The sequence below is a fragment of the Lactuca virosa genome, chromosome 1, assembly GCF_052849685.1.
Source record: "Lactuca virosa cultivar CGN04683 chromosome 1, Lactuca_virosa_CGN04683_v6, whole genome shotgun sequence".
Taxonomy (NCBI): Eukaryota; Viridiplantae; Streptophyta; class Magnoliopsida; order Asterales; family Asteraceae; genus Lactuca; species Lactuca virosa.
Window position 1 is genome coordinate 138,006,549 of NC_136426.1, and position 18,457 is coordinate 138,025,005.

The 18,457-nt window shown below is 35.7% G+C and overlaps 1 protein-coding gene and 1 long non-coding RNA gene across 2 annotated transcripts; one reads left to right on the top strand and one right to left on the bottom strand.

Annotated features, from left to right (window-relative positions):
* Window positions 1-12,806: 12,806 nt before the first annotated feature.
* Window positions 12,807-14,796, bottom strand: LOC145158739 (uncharacterized). Its single transcript, XR_013737289.1, has 3 exons — window positions 14,257-14,796; window positions 13,807-13,945; window positions 12,807-12,933 (listed from the first exon to the last, which is right to left on the bottom strand). It is a non-coding gene; the product is annotated as an uncharacterized LOC145158739 (long non-coding RNA).
* On the top strand, window positions 14,054-18,073 carry LOC145158733 (Leucine-rich repeat receptor-like protein kinase family protein). Its single transcript, XM_079077591.1, has 2 exons — window positions 14,054-17,252; window positions 17,332-18,073. The coding sequence occupies exons 1-2, from the start codon at window positions 14,300-14,302 to the stop codon at window positions 17,844-17,846; spliced, it is 3,468 nt and encodes a 1,155-aa protein (XP_078933717.1). The 5' UTR covers window positions 14,054-14,299; the 3' UTR covers window positions 17,847-18,073.
* Window positions 18,074-18,457: the final 384 nt, after the last annotated feature.

The following is an 18,457-nucleotide window of genomic DNA, read 5'->3' on the forward strand; positions in this document are numbered from 1 at the left end:
ACGGGCACTTCGGGGCGTATTCCGGGTGTTAAAAATGATTCCGGGGCTTCGGGGGAAGTAGAAATAGCTAAAATATTGATTTAGGGGTGAAAAATGCCAAATTTCCAATTCTAGCCGGGAAATCTCGCACTCTTCTATTTATAGGGGAGACTTCGGACCGAGGGGAGCACGTGGCTCGCATGCGAGAGGGACAGGTGGTTGGTGCGAGGGCGAGACACGGAGGCGAGGTGTAGGAGGCGCGTCGGAAGCTCGTAGGCGAGACGTGGCTCGCTTCGGACGCCTCCACGGATGCGACACACGCCAGACTTCGGTTGGAGCTCCCCTCGGTCGTATCAGCGGCTGACACGCGTCATGCATGCAAGGCTCGTACGTGGCCAATTCCGAGCCATGCATGCGAAATTCCTCAGATTTTGTGCCCAAACTTCTAAAATCCATAACTTTCGTATACGGGCTCCGTTTTTTACGTTCTATATACGCGTAGGCGGGAATATACCCTACAACTTTCATTTAGACTTAATCGGCTAATTTTGACTTTATTTTTATCATTATTATTTTTAACAGACCGGGACAGGAAAATCCGTTAAAAATTCATAACTTCTTCATCTGACGTCCGTTTTCGTCTGTCTTTTTATCGTTATGCTACTATTAACGAGATCTTCGATTCTCGTTTAGATTTTGTGGGCTAAAAATCACTCGATCTAAAATTCGAATTTTTAGCTGTCTAGTGCTAAGCTGAAACTTAGAAAAATCATAACTTCCTCATACGAAGTCAGATTTGGGCGTTATTTTTATGGACGCTCTCAATTTAACGAACACTACGACTTCGTTTAGATATCTAAGGCTAAATATTGCTCTATCGTAAATTCACCATTTACGTTTACCGGTGGCGTGCCGGTTCCGTCGCGAAACTTCGACGAGCCATAACTTCTTCGTTATAACTCGGATTTCGGCGTTCTTTATATGTACGGAACCCTTGTAACATGTACTACCACTTGGTTAAGATTAATCCTTCTAAATAATCTTCCACCAAAAAGTCATTTTTGACGCTTATTGTCTTTAAATTGACTAGCCTGGATCTACGGGTGTTACACGCATTGTGCGTCGTAAAAGGCTGTTTTTCTAGTAGTGCAAGTTGGCACCTTAGGTATATATGTGATTGAATTACATACGTTCCATACTAATTCTTGGGTATTCGATACTGGAAGTGGTACTAACATCTGCAATGATTTGTAGGGACTAAGGAATGTTATAGAACTAATAGATGGCGATTTGGAACTTCATGTTGGCAATGGAAATCGTGTAGCTGTGAAAGCCATAGGACAATATCATCTTTTGATTCCAAATGGCCTTAATCTTATTTTGAACAATTGTTGTTATGCACCTAGTATAACTAGGAATATTATCTCTACTTCTTGTTTGTATGAACAAGGTTTCGTTATAAGTTTGACTTTGATTCTGAAAACATTTCTCTGTTTAAAGATAATGTGTTCTATTTTAAGACTAGTCCTAAAAATGGAATATATGAAATCGATTTAAATGGTTCATACACAAAATATAATTCAATGTTCAACTTATGTCACACCCCGAAACCAGAATGGCGGAAACGTTCCGGGGTGGAGGACGTCATGTATAGCATCACAACCAATGAATAACAGCAATCATAGCAACACAACCATTACAGTGAATACTTAAGTAAAAATGTTTACATCAATTCTGAAACTTGTTTGAATTACATCATATAATTTGTATGAATATAAACATTAAACTCTTATTGCTTCAACTCTTCAAAAACCTAGCAGGTACCTGTCTACTGATTTCCTGAGAATACAAGCAGTTTGAAAATATCAGCATAACGCTGATGAGTTCATAAGCAGTAGTTTTTAACTGAAATGTTTGTATAGCTTCAAGAAAATCCGATATTTTCCTTAGTGAAAATGTAGTGTTATCAGTTCTGTAATAAACCATGAATATCTATATGTTTCCAAGAAAATCCGATATTTTCTTTTGTGAAAAGGGTAGCGTTATCGATTTCGTATAAAACCATGAATGTTCGTTACTGAAAACTGTAGTGATATGCGAAAATACTACCTCATGTGACTAGCTAAAACTAATCATGAAGTGCAGGTATTTTATATGTGAACCCATTGCATAATCGGTTCTGTTTGAAAAACCCTGGCTTTAGCCAGAATACATAGTGTGTATCAGTTCTATTAAGTAAAAGTAGAACTGTTGAAGAGTGTTAAGCTGTAAACTAAAGGTGATTTATACATATTGGGAGTCGTATAACCATGCTTGATATGACTAGAGACCTTTCCAACGTTCTTCAGGCGTCGAGTTAAATGACATTTGTACATCTCAGGCGTGCCCGCCTAACTGTAGCTAGCAGTCCAGATGTGGGATTGTCAGTCCCGAATAGATCTATTCACAAATCTCACGCTCTCCCTCCAGGAGACTCTGGTTATACAGTGGTAGGATTTATCCCTGTACACCTAAGGGTATAGTAGTGAAGTAACGCCTCACAGTATCGTACAATCTAGTTTACATGTAGTGTAGTAGCGTTCTACCGTAGTGAAAATCCGTATGTATACCGTATATAGTGATAATTTCAGTTATGAATACCATGATAAAGTAGTGATGTAAACTGTAAACGGTTTCTGTTTCAGCACCTATGTTTAGTAGTGAAAGTTTCTATACTTGATATGTTTTAGAAAAATCCCAAACTATACCGATTATAGTTTGCTTGTATAATGTAGTGAATAGCGAATCCGGAAAACTATGCAATTTTAGTGAAAACGTCCCTTATGCTCAACACAGTACAAAAGGGTTAAAGTATGAGAATTGCATGAGTTTTGAAAACATTTATGTTTAGCTTGTATTCCCCCCTGAAAACATTAAAAATACGGAAAATGTAGGGGTATGAACTCACAGTTCTTGTTGTGAAAACGTTGACTGAAATGAAGATCCTTGAGTTGTTGCACGTGACACTTAACGAAATCCTATTATCAAATAAATACATATATGTATCTACATTAGCGATTTCGATAGATAAAGTGTCATAAGAACACTTGTATTCAGTTGAGGAATGTTACCGGGACTTGATCGAATCGAAGAAAATGAGTTTTCAGCCAAAAGTACCACCAAAAAGGTGTTTACGGTCGAAGAGGGGTTTACGGTTCCTGAAGGCTCGGTGAGTTTACGGCCGTAAACTAAAGAACAAAGTTTACGGTTCTTGAAGGCTCGGACCATAAACTCAAGAACAGAGTTTACGGTTTTTGAAGGTTGGACCGTAAACTCAAGAACAGGGTTTACGGTTCTTGACCGTAAACTCAAGAACAGAGTTTACGGTTTCTGAAGGTTGGACCGTAAACTCAAGAACAAGGTTTACGGTTCTTGAAGGTGGACCGTAAACTCAAGAAAAATGGTTCTGATTGCTGATTTTGATGAGATAATCGTTTCCAGGCGTTCCCTAGTGACTCCAAACATGGTTTCTTGATGATTTCCGAAGTTTGAAGGCGTTTTGAGTGTTTACGGTTAAGGTTCTTAGAGAGAGAAAGAGAGAGTTTTTGGCCAGAAGTGTTCTAATGAAGGTGGAGGTATCGTATTTATAGGGGTGTTGTGGGGGGTCCACTCTTCACTGACCGTAAACAGGTTTACGGCCGTAAACACGTTTACGGTAGTAATCTCACTTAGACCAGAAATGTTTGGTTTTTCGAGATAATCGGGTTTCCGTGCGATTTTTGGTTCCGACTAGCAAACAATTTAATTAAATATAACTAGATTATTTTCTAAACCAAAAAGTTTGACGGAAAAGTTAACGAATTTGAAATTTTATTAACGGAAATTACGTAATGGAATCGGACAAAGTTTCGGGTTGTCACAACTTAAATTAGAAAACAAAGTTAGACTCAAATAAAACTTATTTATGGCATTGTCGACTTGGGCACATAAGTAAAACTCGCATTGCTAAGCTCCAAAAGGATGGGATCTTAGAGTCACCAGGATCAGAGTCTTTTGATGTATGTGAATCATGTCTATGTGGCAAGATGACTAAATCTCCTTTTACCGGTGTTGGTGAAAGAGCTTTAGATCTAGTAGGACTCATACATACTGATGTATGTGGACCTTTTAGAACAATGACCAGAAGTGGCAAAAGATATTTCATTACATTTACTGATGATTACAGTAGATTTTGATATGTGTATCTCATGAAACACAAATATGAAGCATTCGATGTCTTGAAGGTTTTTCAAAATGAAGAACAGAGTCAACTTGGTAAAAAAATTAAAGCCATACGATCAGATCGCGGTGGTGAATATCTGAGCTATGAGTTTGATGAACATCTGAAGAATTGTGGCATAGTGTCACAACTCACTCCACCGGGAACACCTCAGCATAATGGTGTCTCAGAGAGGAGAAACCGTACTTTACTTGATATGGTACGATCGATGATGAGCCATACTTCCCTTCCTCATTCATATTGGGGTTATGCCCTTGAAACTGCAGCTCGAATTGTAAACATGGTCCCAACTAAAAAGGTTAGTAAGACTCCCTACGAATTATGGCATGGAAATGTTCTCATAAGTGTATCTTTGTAGGATACCCAAAAGAATCCATTGGTTATTACTTCTTTCGGAAAGAGGAAAACCGAGTGTTCATAGCTCGTAAAGCAATGTTTCTTGAAACTGACTTTATCTCGCATAAAGTAAGTGGGAGCCCCATTGACCTCGAAGAAATTCGAGAGACACAACCTTTAGTTGAGAATGATAATCAACAAAGCATTGTTGAACCTGAAGTTATCGTTCAGATGCCGGAAACCACACCAACTGTACGACGTTCCGGTAGAACTCGTCAGGAACCTGACAGATTTGGATTTGTCATTCCTGAAGAGGAAGTTTTCTTGATGGATCAATGTGAGCCCATCAATTACAAGGTTGCTACTGCAAACCCAGAGTCTGAAAATGTCTTGAAGCCATGAGAACTGAAATTCAATCCATGGACGATAATCAAGTATGGGACTTGGTTGACTTACCTCCTAACAACAAGGCTGTTGGAAGCAAGTGGATCTTCAAGAAGAAGATAGACATGGACGGAAATGTACAAACTTTCAAAGCACGACTTGTCGCGAAAGGATATACTCAAATTCAAGGTGTTGACTATGAAGATACTTTCTCGCCAGTTGCTAAGATTAAATCGATTAGGATTATCATGGCCATAGCTGCATATTATGACTATGAGATATGGAAAATGGATGTCAAAACCACTTTCCTTAACGGATATCTTGAGGAAGATGTTTATATGGAACAATCTGGAGGTTTTGTCAAATCAGATAACCTAAAGAAGGTGTGTAAACTGAAGAAGTCCATTTATGGATTGAAACAAGCATCTAGGGCCTGGTATCATCGTTTTGATGAAAACATCAAAAAGTTTGGTTTTTCAGAAAGTCCCGATGAACCATGCGTATACATCAAAGCAAGTGGGAGCCATACTGTTTTTCTAATTCTATATGTTAATGACATATTACTGATCGGGAAAGATATCCCGACACTGAAGGAGACTAAGGCCTACCTTAGTAAGTCCTTTCAAATGAAAGATCTAGGGGTTGCTGCATACATACTCGATATTAGGATCTATAGAGATAGATCCCAAAGACTCATTGGTTTGAGTCAGAGTACATACATTGACAAAATCTTAAAACGTTTTTCAATGGATAACTCGAAACAAGGAATAGTTCCCGTACTGCCTGGTACCATTCTTTCTAAGGCTGACAGCCCTAGTACTAAGATGAGATCAAAAGAATGAGACGCATACTGTATGCTTCAGCAATAGGTTCGATTATGTATGCTATGACATGTACAAGGTCGGATGTAGCTTATTACTGGCCACGACGTGGTTAACGCGGAACATAACTAAAAACGACAATAAAAATTTTAAACAAAAAACTTATAACTTTATATGAGAAAAACCTCACACAAAGGATCGATAACAATTAGCAAATAAAATTAACTATTATTGAACCGTTCCCCGACAACGACGCCAAAAACTTAATATGTGAAATATATACTAGTTTTAATCCAACTAATCTAGACAAAAACTAACACATAGTTGTAAGATCCTCTACTCTAAACGAAAGTTAGGGTTTTTGGCCCATAACTTCAGCAATTAAAAGCATAGAAACATAATTCACTCTTGCAAACATGATGAAAACAAAGGAATTAAGTAAAATAGAGATAATTTAACTTAGATATCTTCAAACTCAAGCTTAGAACTGAATTTTGCACTCCATAGCTCCTAAGGGATGTCTCTGGCCTCCAAAAGTCGATAAAAGCCTCCAACATAAGTTAGGGTTGAGAAGGAATACGATCTATAAATAGATCATGAAAAAACGGCACACGACGGTATGGTTAATAACCAACACGCCGTGGTCTTCATTAAAAACGCGTATCCGGCAAGGCAAGAATCCATCGCGAATCTTCAATTCACCATGCCGTGTTTGATGTCAACACGCCGTGGTCTTGTTGAATTTCTTCTTCTTCTTAAAAATCCAAGATCCCAGCTTCCATTCACCAACTCCGCTTCCTTTTCTTTCCGAGCATGTCTTGGCTGCTGCAAAATAAATTTTCAACCAATTAAGTATCTTTTGTTCAACAATTGACACAAATGCAACATAAAATATTAAGATAATGCATGAATTATATGACTAAATATGCACATATCACAACTGCTGGTAAAGAAGCATAATGACTAAGGAATTTAGTCTATGAGATTCCTCTGTGGTTAAAACCGATAACACCTATATCTATCCTTTGTGATAATGCAACCACTTTGGCTAAGGCATATAGCTAGGTTTATAATGGCAAGTCTAGACACTTATGTGTTAGACACAGTATGATTAGAGAACTCATCATGAATAATGTGATTTTGGTTGAGTTTGTGAAATCGCAACAAAAATTCAGATCGCTTGACTAAATGCCTGACAAGAGACTTAGTGCACAAGTCTTATTAGGATGAAATTAAAGTCCATTAAATTATGTAATGGTGAGACACCTAATTTCCTTCTGATATGACATTAGGAGCTGGATTCAATGTGGAAAGCTAACACTTATAGATTGGAACACATAAAGTATACATCCTAGGTATGTGTTCGGTTTTATAGTTAACCCAGTTGAAGTTTAACTTCTTAATAATTCCTTTGATAAAATGTACGTCTAGATACACGAGGTAAAAGAGTTACCTATGTGATTGTGAACTGTATCCGGATTTCAAGAGTTTGGGGACTTGGACTTGATAAAGTCATGAGAGGATTAGGACACACAGTTTTATAATAGTGTCAAGTTGTATTTCACTAGAAAGATCAATAAACTAGTACGTGTTTTACTTTCAAGTATTCAGTTGGGTTGAAGGGTTCAGTTCTTAGAACACCCTGATTCTCGAGTATTTGAATTGTTTGATACTAAAATGGGAATTTAATCATTTCGACATTTTCAATGTACTGGTTTGGTTTTTTTTGGATAATTGTATGTTACTTCATGGGTTACACTTAGATGGGGGAGGATTGTTGGTGATTTTAGTGTCACCGGACATTTCGTGTAATTGGATCTAACATGTGAGCTAAGGGGCTTATTATTTGTACTCTATATTATATGTTCGGTGAATGCGGAGTGCAGACATATATAAGATCGAATTATAAGCCGATATGACAAAATGGCGGGGGTCAAGGGGACCGCACCCCTTTGCATGGTCCTAGGGGCAGCGCCTCTAGCGGGGTCCAAGGGGTAGAGCCCCTGGCGGTGTATATATATGATATTCTCCTAACTAATTTAAAAGATTATAACCCTAATCTGCCATGTATATATACAACTTCTCTTTTGATCCATAAAACCCTTCTAAGCTCTTCTTCTTCTAAAACAAACTCAGAACTCTCTTGACGATTTGATTTGTGTTTCTGTGCCTAGATACACAAGTGTCATTTTGGATTATCTTAAATTGAGTTTCCTATAACCCATGCATAAAGTGGAAATATCAGTTCGGAAAGTAAACTTATACGATCCATAAGAAAACCGGTTCTCCACCATCACCCTGCTATATCTATCACCCAACAATATATATATATATATATATATATATATATATATATATATATATACCAACACACACATATATATATATATATATATATATATATATATATGTATGTATGTGTGTGTGTTGGCCTAAATATTAGATTTCGATTTAAAATTTATATCCTCCATTTCAACATGTACGTCCGAACGTGGTCATCTAGTTCACTTTTAAAATTCCATCGAATTGATGATAAGGATATCTTGTCTCATATAATTTTAGGTGGGATTAAGAATCAAAGGACATGCTCATTTTAAGGAAATAGTGGGACATTTCATTTGTCACTTTCTTTTGTGATACATATTTATATTAAATGTGGAATGTTGATACAGACAGTAAATTTTAAATTGAACTGTATTAAATTAATTTATATATGGAACTTTTTTGGAACAATATAAGGAGAAATTTATAAAGGTTCCAAATCGAGTTTCAAATACACAAAAAGAGACTGTAAGACTATTCAACTATTTAAACGTTGTCACTTGTCACTTACAATAGAATTGCAAAATTGCCACATCACCCATTCAGCCTTTCGAGTTTTGCAAGTTTAGTTGCAATGCATGTGCGCCCATTTTTCTAAACTAAATTAATGGGGTTGCCTAAAAAAACACTATATTTTATAATTTAGACATCCTATATAGTTTTTAAGTTATTTTTATTGGTTAAAATTACATTGTTTTTTGAAAAAGATGATTATGAGTAGTTAAGTATAGGTTGACTTTTGATAAAATTATTTATAAGGTGTCTAAAAAGTGTCTTAATAGCAGCACCCAGATTAATAATCTAATAAATTTGAGATTATATTTAATAAGAATACGGTAAAGAGAATGAAAAAAGATGAAACCAGTAAAAGATAAATAAAAACCTAAAATATGAATTGGGTCTAGCTTGGAGACGATTTTTACGACCCACACACAACTATAACATTAAGGCTAAGGGGAGTGGTAACACTCTTAGCATCTTGCCGCATCAGCTTTTTAAGCGTCACTTCATTTTTCTCCTTTTAGCATCTAAACTTAACATGTGGTATGGAGTAGTAACACTCCTAGCACTCCATTTTTTTATTTTCCTTTTTTCTAATTTAATATAATTACTATATTTTAATAAACAACCATTTTTTATTCAATGTTATATAAAATATATTTTTTGTTTTTCTTTTCGTAATTTAATTTAATTACTCTATTTTAATAAACAAACATTTTTTATTTTATATTAAATAATATATAATTTTTAATAATACATAAACATTTGTGATCTCTATGTATTTTTTTATGTATTTTTATGATTTTTAAAGTTTTTTGTTTTTCATATATATATATATATATATATATATATATATATATATATATATATATATATATATATATATATATATATATATATATATATATATATATATTGTCAGTATGGGATTTCCCATTTTGGACTTAGCGGTTTTTTGTCATTTTTTGGGGGTTTTTTTAATACACATTACATTATGATTAGTTTACTTAATTTTACTTAAATAAATATTGTTAGCAATGGATTAGAAAAGTTATAAATTGGCCGGTTGTTAATAATATGAATTTTAAAATAACAAAATATATTATTAACGTTTTGATGAAAAATAAATTTATTGAAAATGGTTAGAATACATAGTAATACTAAAAATAAATTACAGAGCCTTAATGTTTTAAATGATATTATTTTTAAAATATTTATAACACTAATCGTATAGTTTTTTAAGATCTATATATATATATATATATATATATATATATATATATATATATATATTTAAGAAAATAAACCAATACTAGCCTATATAATAATAAAAGTAAACATTGCAAACCGTATAATTATTAAGATTATTAACATACAATTTCATCTATATATTTGAAATAGATAATGAAAGTATTGGAGGGTGTGTTTTGTAATTTGTAACTAAGTAAAAGGGAGTAAATTAGAAAAGATATATAAAAACAATTGATATCTGTGAAGTAAATGATGAGACTGTTTACGCAGTAATCTAATCAAATATTCTAAGGGTGTGTTTGACAAAGCTTAAAAAATGAGTTTTTTTGACTTATTACAGATTTGATACCGGTATAAGTCAAAAAAGTGTTTGGGTAAAAAACAACTTATAACTGTTGGTAACTTCTAATAAGTCAAAAAGTGATAAGTAACCTATCCCTTATTAAAAACTCCTTATTTCACAAAAATAAGTTATAAGTCAAAAAGTCATAAGTCTTTTTAAATAAGTTTTGCCAAACACCCTCTAAGACTTATACACGAATTTAATCGTGAGAATAGGAGGACCCTTAATTTTATCCATAATTATTGTGGATGCAGTTAGAATACGCAGGTTGCAATCCCAAACAAACCATTTCACCCAATTAAAGCCTTCACTTCTTTCTCTTTTTTCACGCTTTGAGGATGGCGACTATGCTTTGGTGAGCCCCCTAGCGAGAGCTAGGGGTGGTGTTCTACATCAATGGCGAGCTAAGCGAGTGGCTTTGGCGGGTGCCACTCCGCTTAGCCTAAGAGTTGGAGGTTGTTTGGTTTCAAACATCCAACATTTATGTTTGATGATAAACGCCTAATCATAGATAGAAACTTAGGTTTTTGCATTTTTGGCACAAATCATTTGTAAACTAATGATTTTGGCAATTTTATAGGTTATATAATATATTCTTAATGTTTTATTATTATTATTATTATTATTATTATTATTATTATAAAAAGTTTAACAAATAAATTAAATAATTACTGTTATCAATATATATATATATATATATATATATATATATATATATATATATATTAATAGAAGCATTTTTCTAAGCACCACATTGATTTGAAACTCATTTGTCTTTTCATATTCTCAAATGACTAAATTTCTAAGCAACACATTGATTTGAAATTTCTTTGTCTTTTCATATTCTGAAATGACTTTTCAAATGTCTTCTAAGTAATTGATTTAACATTAAACACGAAACATCATATATAAACTCTTACATGTAAGAATGATGTCATAAGAAAATGAAAATAAAAATTTTCAATAGACACAATTCATTTAGAACGTATTAGCAGTGATGGAGTCCCTAGAAGAGCTCTACAAGTCAAGGTTGTGGATGAATGTATCATTTTTTTACTCATAGTTTGATCGTGTTATATATATTTTTTTTCCAGTAGTGATGTGCAATTCGAGTTGTGGTTTTCAGTTTTCGAAGTTACATGTGAGAACATCATCATTAGCCTATTTGTTTATATATATATATATATATATATATATATATATATATATATATATATATATAACACAATGTCATAGGTTCTCTCTCGCTCTCTCTCTCTCTCTCTCTCTCTTAGTTGATGTGTGTGCAGCTAAAACATAGAGTTAGACCAATTTACTTATCCCTTATCCATTTATCATGCCCCCATTATCAAGAGCCTAATCTATGAAAACCCTATAACATTCATGGTCCTTCAAGATTCTAAGGCCATTAGACAACGGTTTTCTTGGAATACAATAATACATATTGTTCATTATAGTATTTTATGTTTCATTAAGAAAAACCAACAATTCCATTGTGGTCCATATTTTACAAATTTTTTATCGCTAAACGTTAAGATTATAGGATCTATGCAGGTTAGGGTGTGTTGAACAACAAGACCTTTGTAATACATGCCCAATGTAAAGGATTGTGATTCACGTCTGCCAATATATGTAGAAGTTTCTATCTTATATACGTCGTAAGGTTTCAAAGTTCCGACATTATATAAATTGAAGCAGAATCTATTGTTATCTATGTAGTGTACATTAAATCAGAGTTTATGGATGAAGAACTGCTACCTTTCCCTTCAAAAATGATGTTGCGAACTTTTGATGACCCTTTTAATACACTATTGGAAGACGGAGGACTTTAAAAATCTCAATAAAGACAAATTTATGACAAATGTTAAGTGTGGATTCCTCTTCATCAATGATTTTGTCTTAAATTGTGATATAACCATTCAAATCGACATCAGCAAGTAATAAGGGCTAAAGGTGGACAAACATAACTTTCCAGACCCCGTAGACAATAAAATAAAGGAGCAAAATAAGATTGTGCCAATAATTGTTTGTATTTTTTTTTCAAATGATGCATTTTTTTATCCTTCTTACCAAATTAATCCTTTTTTTTTCTGGTCTCTCTCTCTCTCTCTCTCTATATATATATATATATATATATATATATATATATATATATATATATATATATATATATATATATCAACCGAACATGTAAAGAGTAGTACACATAGTGTTCAGGAAAGACACAAAAGATCATATGATGTCAAGTTTGTAAAAATCGCTAGGTGGTACTAAGTCGGTCGACTTGTGGCTAGAGATTAGTCTGTCTAGTCGGTGAACCTAAATTGTTAATCAGTTAAATTATAAAAAAAATAACTAATATCGTAAGAAAGTAGGTATACACAATTAATATCATATCAAAATAAGTTAATGACTAAGGGTGTGGGGAGTGGTCACAGCCAAACCACCGGCCAACTCAGTGTCACTTAGGTATTTTACCATTCCACAACCAACCCATTAGGCTGTGGAAATGGTGTTCACCGGTGGGTTTGTGGTGAATGAGCAAAAAGAAGCAGAGAGAACGAGAGAAAATGTGAGAGAAAAAAGAAGAACCAATCAAAATGTTTGTCTTCTTCCGTCTTCACCACCACTAGAAGCCACTTCACACCCAAACCACCGGTTCACGGGGCGGCGTTCGCCAGTAGGTTAGTGTGCCACATAGGAAACTCGCGCGAGGTTTGCTTTCCACTCCTGATAGCCTAATACAAAATTAATACTTCGTCAAATAGTTTTTATTAAAGATAAATTTTTTTAAGACTTCACATATTGTTTAGGTCTATTGTTTCCGTACCACCTAGAAAGTAATTGAAAATTTAATCGGACACTAGTCAAAAAATTACTAACACTATATAATGGAAATATTATATACAAGGCATATATGCTAAAAAATCACTATGTACACACAATTCTCGTGAAGGTCTAATTTCACCTATATATAAGAGAATTAAAAAGACCATTAATAAATAAAATAATAACAATGTACTTTCAGTTTCTCATTATTTTACACTTCCCAGTTCCCACCCTTTAACATTATGTTATCAATATTTATGCCATAATATTAATAAAGTTGGCATTAAATCACAAAAATATTCCTTACGTCTAACCTCATTTTGCATTTGTTATAATTTCCTTTTCTATCTTCCATCTTCGATTCCTTCAATTTGTTTAACATATATGAAGGGAGTAGATTTTTCATTCTCGTTGTTTATGTGTGTTTACTTGATTGGAATTTATTATGTTTTTTTTATAAGTACATACTCATCAATCATGAATTTAATTAACTAACTAATTGATAATAGTAACAATAATAAAATTAATTTTGAATTAAAAAAACCAAAATTAAACAAAAAAATTTACGTTGATGTCATGTCAAGGCCATATAGGCGTACATTGATTAGAAATTAACTTTGTGGTTCTAATTTAGCAACTTCTGAATTTTCAAACCCTAATCGATTTGCTAACTAGACACCACGAACGGTTAATAAAGCTTTTAAGTTTAACTACCATTCAAAGTGTCTATAGTTATGATTTTTTTTTTTTTTAATTTACTTATATGCGTAAGTTACTTGTACCTATGCATTGACCGGTTGTACCAAAGATCATGAGACAAATGGAGGAAATTAAAGAAGTTAAAAATGGTGATAGAGGAAAACAGGGGTGACTTGAGATTGATGCCTAACTGCTCCCACACTCACTTTGTCTTGTGTTTTACTGAAAGAGTCAAGAACAAGATTAATCAAAGCATGATTAAACTATAAACAAATTATACAAAAATGGTGGGTAGGGTGGGGTGACTGGGTGAGGGGTGGTGCTCTGCTAATTTTGCAAATCTCAAGGTATTCTTTTAATGTTTCTTTAATCTTTTTGTTTTTTATATTGAAATTCGCCATGAAACCTGTGCTTATTTCTTGATCACCACCCCAGTGTTCGAACCAAGCAAGAAAACCCAGAAAAAAGGAGAGGTTTTTAGAGAGAGAAAGACACAGAGGAAGTGAGAGACGCAAAGATTAAGAAAAACAAACCTCAAATGATACAAACCCAAGAAAAGTTTGCAATTTGAGGCAAATGTCGATGTTGTCGTGCCCTAAATCCGATAACCATTATCCTATTAATCTCCATTGTTTCTTCAAATCTCCTCTGGTTTTCTTCTTCATTTCTATAACTCTTTTCTTGATTCCCTGTTCCGCCGCCGCTGCCGGCGGCGATGGAGGTCCTAACCAAGAAGCCGTTGTGCTTTTCACTTGGGTTCATGGTGTTAACGGTGGTGGTAATGACGGTTCTTTCTTTTCGAGTTGGACACTTTCCGGCGACACCAAAAGCCCATGCAAATGGGATTACGTTAAATGTGATTCACAAGGCTTTGTTTCTGAAATCAATATTCAGTCGATACCATTGCGACTACCATTACCGGCGAATCTTTCTTCGTTTTCCCATCTCAAAAGCCTTACGATATCCGACGCTAACATCACCGGAACTCTCTCCGACGACCTCGGTTCCTGTCGGGAGCTTGTCGCCATTGATTTAAGCTCAAACAGTCTCGTGGGTCCCATCCCGTCTTCCATTGGCAACCTTGAAAACCTCCAGGACTTGATTTTAAACTCCAACAAACTCACCGGAAAAATCCCACGTGAGCTTGGGAACTGCCGGAGCCTCAAGAATCTTCACCTGTTTGACAACCGACTCACCGGAAACATCCCACCTGAATTAGGTCAGTTACATAACCTTGAAGTCATCCGCGCCGGAGGAAACAACGACCTCGCCGGAGAAATCCCGGAAGAAATCGGAAACTGCAGAAACCTCACGTTTCTCGGCCTCGCAGACACAAGAATATCAGGTTCTCTCCCTCACTCATTAGGTAACCTCACCAAACTCGAAACACTTTCCATTTACACCGCCATGCTTTCCGGTGAGCTCCCGCCGGAGCTCGGCGACTGTTCAGAGCTTGTAAACTTGTTCGTATACGAAAACTCACTTTCCGGCTCCATCATTCCCGAGCTCGGAAAGCTCAAAAAGCTCGAAAAACTGTTACTATGGCAAAACAACTTCATCGGATCAATCCCTGAAGAAATCGGAAACTGTACTAATTTAAAAATCTTCGACGTTTCTTTAAACTCATTATCCGGCGTTCTTCCGTCTTCCGTTGGTAATCTCATTGAGTTAGAAGAATTCATGATTAGCAACAACAACATCTCCGGTTCAATCCCGATTGTTATTTCAAACGCCGTCAATCTCCAACAATTACAGCTGGACACAAATCAAATCTCCGGTCTGATTCCTTCCGAGATAGGAAAATTAACAAATCTCGAAGTGTTCTTCGCGTGGGATAACAATCTCGAAGGAAGCATACCTTCAAGTTTAGGAAGTTGTACAAATCTTCAAGCATTAGATTTATCGCACAATTCACTCACCGGAAGTATCCCTCCAGGGTTGTTTCAACTCCAAAACCTCACCAAATTGCTTCTAATTTCAAACGACATTTCCGGTTCAATCCCGCCGGAAATCGGGAACTCCACCGCGTTAGTCCGGTTACGTTTGGGTGACAATCGAATCACCGGCGAAATCCCGAAAGAAATCGCCGGATTAAAAAGCATAAACTTTCTTGATTTGTCCGGAAACCACCTCTCCGGGGTGGTTCCCGGCGAGCTTTCCGGTTGCACCGAGTTAGAAATGGTGGATCTTAGCAACAATACATTACAAGGCTCGTTACCGGATTCTTTATCATCATTATCAGGACTCCAAGTCCTAGATGTTTCCAGTAACCGGTTTTCCGGTCCCATCCCCGCCAGTTTCGGGCGGTTGGTTTCATTAAACAAACTCATTCTTAGTAAGAATGAGTTTGCAGGAGCGATCCCTCGATCGCTCGGGCTCTGCTCAGGTCTACAATTTCTAGACCTGAGCAGTAATAAATTATCAGGCGGGATACCGCCTGAGTTAGGAAATATTCAAGCGCTCGAGATCGCCTTGAATTTAAGCCGCAACGGGTTAACCGGGTCGATTCCGGATCAAATAGCTGCGTTAAGCAAGCTTTCGATTCTTGACATGTCGTACAATAATTTGGAAGGAAATTTGAATCCGCTTTCGCGTCTAGATAATCTTGTTTCGTTAAATATTTCGTATAATAATTTTACGGGATATTTACCGGATAATAAGCTTTTTAGGCAGTTATCGGAAGCTGATTTAGCCGGGAATCGAGGGTTGTGTTCTTTTGGAAAAGAATCGTGTTTTTTAAACAATGTTGCAGAATCAGGAAATGGGAAAGATGAGTATAAATCAAAAAACGCAAAGAGATTAAGACTAGCGCTAGCGTTGCTTATTACTTTGACGATTGCTATGATGATTATGGGAGTTGCTGCGGTTTTACGTGCGAGAAGGGGTTTCAAGGGTGATGATGAATCTGAGCTTGGCGAATCATGGCCATGGCAATTCACGCCTTTTCAGAAGCTAAATATTTCAGTTGACCGAATTTTGAAATGCTTAGTGGACACTAATGTCATCGGGAAAGGGTGTTCTGGGGTTGTGTATCGTGCTGATATGGATAATGGTGATGTGATTGCTGTGAAGAAGCTTTGGCCATCAATGGCGGTTGATGGTGGTTATGAAGATGAAAAAGCTACAGTTCGAGATTCGTTTTCAGCTGAAGTGAAAACATTGGGATCAGTGAGACACAAGAACATCGTTAGGTTTCTGGGTTGTTGCTGGAACAAGAAGACGAGGCTCCTTATGTATGATTATATGCCAAACGGAAGTCTTGGGAGTCTTCTTCATGAACGAATGGGGAGCTCGTTGGAGTGGGAATTGAGGTATCATATCTTGTTGGGGGCTGCTGAAGGAATTGCTTATTTGCACCATGATTGTGTTCCTCCGATTGTTCATCGAGATATTAAAGCTAATAATATTCTCATCGGTCTAGAATTTGAGCCATATATTGCAGATTTTGGTCTCGCGAAGCTTGTTGATGATGGTGATTTTGCTCGTTCTTCTAATACAATCGCTGGTTCATACGGATACATCGCTCCTGGTATACACATTTCTCTCCTTCTAGTTTTACTGTTTTTTTCTATGAGACATTTTCACGAACAGTTTGTGTGCATTTTCAGAATACGGGTACAGGATGAAGATCACGGAGAAGAGCGATGTTTATAGCTACGGAGTAGTGATGCTGGAAGTTTTAACAGGGAAACAACCGATCGACCCAACGATACCAGATGGATTACACGTCGTGGATTGGGTGAAACAGAGAAAAGGATGGATCGAAGTACTTGATCGGAGCTTATTATCTCGTTCGGAATCAGAAATTGAAGAAATGATGCAAGCATTAGGAGTTGCATTACTCTGCGTCAACTCTTTGCCGGAAGAAAGACCAACGATGAAAGATGTTGCGGCCATGTTGAGGGAAATTAAGCATGAAAGAGAAGAGTACGCTAAAGTTGATGCTCTTTTGAAGGGTTCACCGGAAAAACCAGCCACCGGAAGTAGGGCGGAAGGAGGAGTTCCCGCAACATCATCGTCATCGGCTGCTGCTGTTGCTGGTGGTGGGATGAGAAGTAACGCGAGTAGCTTCTCTGGTTCTTCGTTGCTTTACTCGTCGTCTTCTAGAGTCGCCTACAAGTGAATAAAAGAGATTCTTGATTTGGGTGTGTGATGTTACGGAATTTTTTAGATATGGTAATTTAATTATATTTGGTGTTGAGTTTAATGGAGATTTGAATGGGTTGAGTTGTAAATTAAGAAATATGGGACGTGTGTTGTAAGTAGAAGAAATTTTGAGCCTCTTTTGGCTTATGAACCTTCTTTTAGTAGAATAATGACCACTTTTTGGCATTTGGATTTTAAGTAATACATATCTGTTTGAATTTTGTTTGTTTTAGAGTTAGAAAAAAAGAAGTTAATGAAAAAATACCAAAAAATGTATATGTAATACTTCAAAACAACTATCTTTTAGAAAATTTATCATGATCACCTATTTGGCAAAGAAAAATTAACTTACCAAAACCATTGGTTAAAATATTTTTCTCAAATGAACTCTTGTTTTTTAAAACGCCTGCAAAGTATAACAACCGGAAAGTAGCGATACGCTAGGAGTATCGTTACAAAGTACATGTAGACATACAATTCAAGTTACTTTTATTTCCTTTACGATATGATTAATCTAGTTAAACAAAAAAAATTGAACATTATCCATGGGAGCACTTAACATTCTTGAACATAAAGGTGTCCGTTGTT

Bases quoted from the DNA above. Each gene is read 5' to 3' on its own strand.
- LOC145158733 (XM_079077591.1), top strand. From the start codon at position 14,300: ATGTCGATGTTGTCGTGCCCTAAATCCGATAACCATTATCCTATTAAT. The intron at 17,253-17,331 runs GTATACACATTT...GTGCATTTTCAG, and splicing joins ATACGGATACATCGCTCCTG to AATACGGGTACAGGATGAAG.